Source organism: Pteronotus mesoamericanus, unplaced genomic scaffold (genome assembly GCF_021234165.1).
Source record: "Pteronotus mesoamericanus isolate MK-2021 breed Mesoamerican mustached bat unplaced genomic scaffold, CSHL_Meso_final contig_317, whole genome shotgun sequence".
Lineage (NCBI taxonomy): Eukaryota > Metazoa > Chordata > Mammalia > Chiroptera > Mormoopidae > Pteronotus > Pteronotus mesoamericanus.
In genome coordinates this window covers 4,352,359-4,354,333 of record NW_026555133.1, presented here as the reverse complement: position 1 = coordinate 4,354,333, position 1,975 = coordinate 4,352,359, and the positions used below count along the sequence as shown (strand labels likewise).

The window sequence follows — 1,975 nt, the reverse complement described above, 5'->3', positions numbered from 1 at the left end:
TCTATCTCCTTAGATTGAAAATTGTCTGGGATTAAGGGTTACCATTGTCTTACTTACCTAGTATTCTACCAGGTCCAAAGTTGGTACTTAATATCTGTGGAATGGATGAATAAATTAAATCTTTTTGACTCCCCTGAGAATATAGGTGAAGAAAAAGAAACTACAACTAAAGGAATGTAGAACAGAAGAAAAGTGTAGAGAAATAAACCAAGAAATCTAGTTTAATTTTCTTAAATTGTGTATCATGCTTCTTAGTATATTGTATTTAGTAGTTTTCAATAAAAAATATACAGTGCAAGTAGTATATGATCAATACAAATATATGAAATTCTTTTCTCTAGAGTTCAGAGAATGACACATTCATCAATACCACAGAGCGAAATATGTTCAGAGAGTTTTAATGGGTCTCACTCTAGGTCTCTTTCTCTGACTACCAGGCATATGGCAGGAGGTAACCAGACCACTATCTTCGAGTTCTTCCTCTGGGGACTCTCAGAGCAGCTAGAGCAGCCAGCACAGCAGCACATCCTCTTCCAGCTGTTCCTGTGGATGTACCTGGTCACTGTGGCTGGGAACTTACTCGTTGTCTTGGCCATTGGCACCGACAAGCGTCTCCACATGCCCATGTACTTCTTCCTTGCAACCCTTTCCTGTGCAGATATCCTTTTCACTTCCACCACCGTGCCCAAGGCCCTGGTGAACATCCAGTCCCAGAGCAGATCCATTTCCTATGCAGGATGCCTGACTCAGCTCTATTTCTTCTTGACGTTTGGGGACATGGACATCTTCCTTCTGGCCACAATGGCCTATGACCGCTACATAGCCATCTGCTACCCTCTCCACTACACTACAGTCATGAACCGCCAGCGCTGCACTCTCCTGGTTATTGTCTGCTGGACCCTTACGAATCTTGTTGCCATGACCCACACCTTCCTCATATTCCGGCTTTCCTTCTGCTCTAAGAAGATCATCCCTGACTTCTTCTGTGATCTGGGACCACTGATGAAGGTGTCCTGCTCGGACACTCAGGTCAATGAGCTTGTACTCCTCTTCTTGGGGGGAGCAGTCATTTTAATCCCCTTTATGCTCATCCTGGTCTCTTATATCCACATTGTTTTAGCCATCCTGAGGGTCCCCTCTGCCCAGGGAAGGCGCAAGGCCTTCTCTACATGTGGGTCCCACCTTACTGTTGTTGGCCTGTTCTTTGGGACAGTGATCAGGGCTTATCTGTGCCCCTCGTCCTCATCCTCCAACTCAGTACCAGAGGATACAGCTGCTGTTGTCATGTACACAGTGGTGACTCCCCTGCTGAACCCCTTCATTTACAGCCTGCGGAACAAGGATATGAAGGGAGCCTTGGGAAGACTTCTCAGGGGCAAAGTCTCCTTCTCATAGGGCAAGTAATGTCTGCAGAAAAACTGCAGATATCCTCTGTTCCCTCCAGTGAGAAACTTGAGAGAAATTTCTACCTCATGCATCTCATTTTTGAATCCCACAGTTGTCTTATCACCACTCCTCTCCCAGCCTCCCCACCAGGAATTTGATATTGTTGAGGAAAATTAAGGTTATGTATTGTGCTTTAAAGTTAATCTGTTAAGAATTGCTTATTTATTAATTTGTTTCACTTATAAAATAACTTCGAAAGGATTAATGTCTTTTGCAATGTTCGTAATTCAAAAAGTCTGTGCAGCCTTTTATGTTAGTTCATCAAAACTTGATCCTGGAAAATAAATTAATTATAAACATATTAGCAAGTAAGGTCAATATTGGGTGTCAAAGAGTTTATAATGTCAAGTGAACTATAACAATTTTTCTACAAAAATAGGAGATTATACAAACATTTATTGTCTCAAGGTTATGAGCCAAAAGATTTTGCAACCATTAAAATACAGTTACAATTTTCCTCTCCTTGTGTGCGTGATGAGAACATTTAAGATCTACCCTCTCAGAAAATTACAAGTATATAGACAATATT

The 1,975-nt window shown here is 41.8% G+C and overlaps 1 protein-coding gene across 1 annotated transcript; it reads left to right on the top strand.

Annotated features, from left to right (window-relative positions):
• The first annotated feature begins 438 nt into the window (after positions 1-438).
• Positions 439-1,395, top strand: LOC129072237 (olfactory receptor 1P1-like). Its single transcript, XM_054575659.1, has one exon. It carries the CDS (start codon positions 442-444, stop codon positions 1,393-1,395), a length of 954 nt encoding a protein of 317 aa, XP_054431634.1. The 5' UTR covers positions 439-441.
• Positions 1,396-1,975: the final 580 nt, after the last annotated feature.

Coding starts and splice junctions, on each gene's coding strand:
- LOC129072237 (XM_054575659.1), top strand. CDS start 442: ATGGCAGGAGGTAACCAGACCACTATCTTCGAGTTCTTCCTCTGGGGA.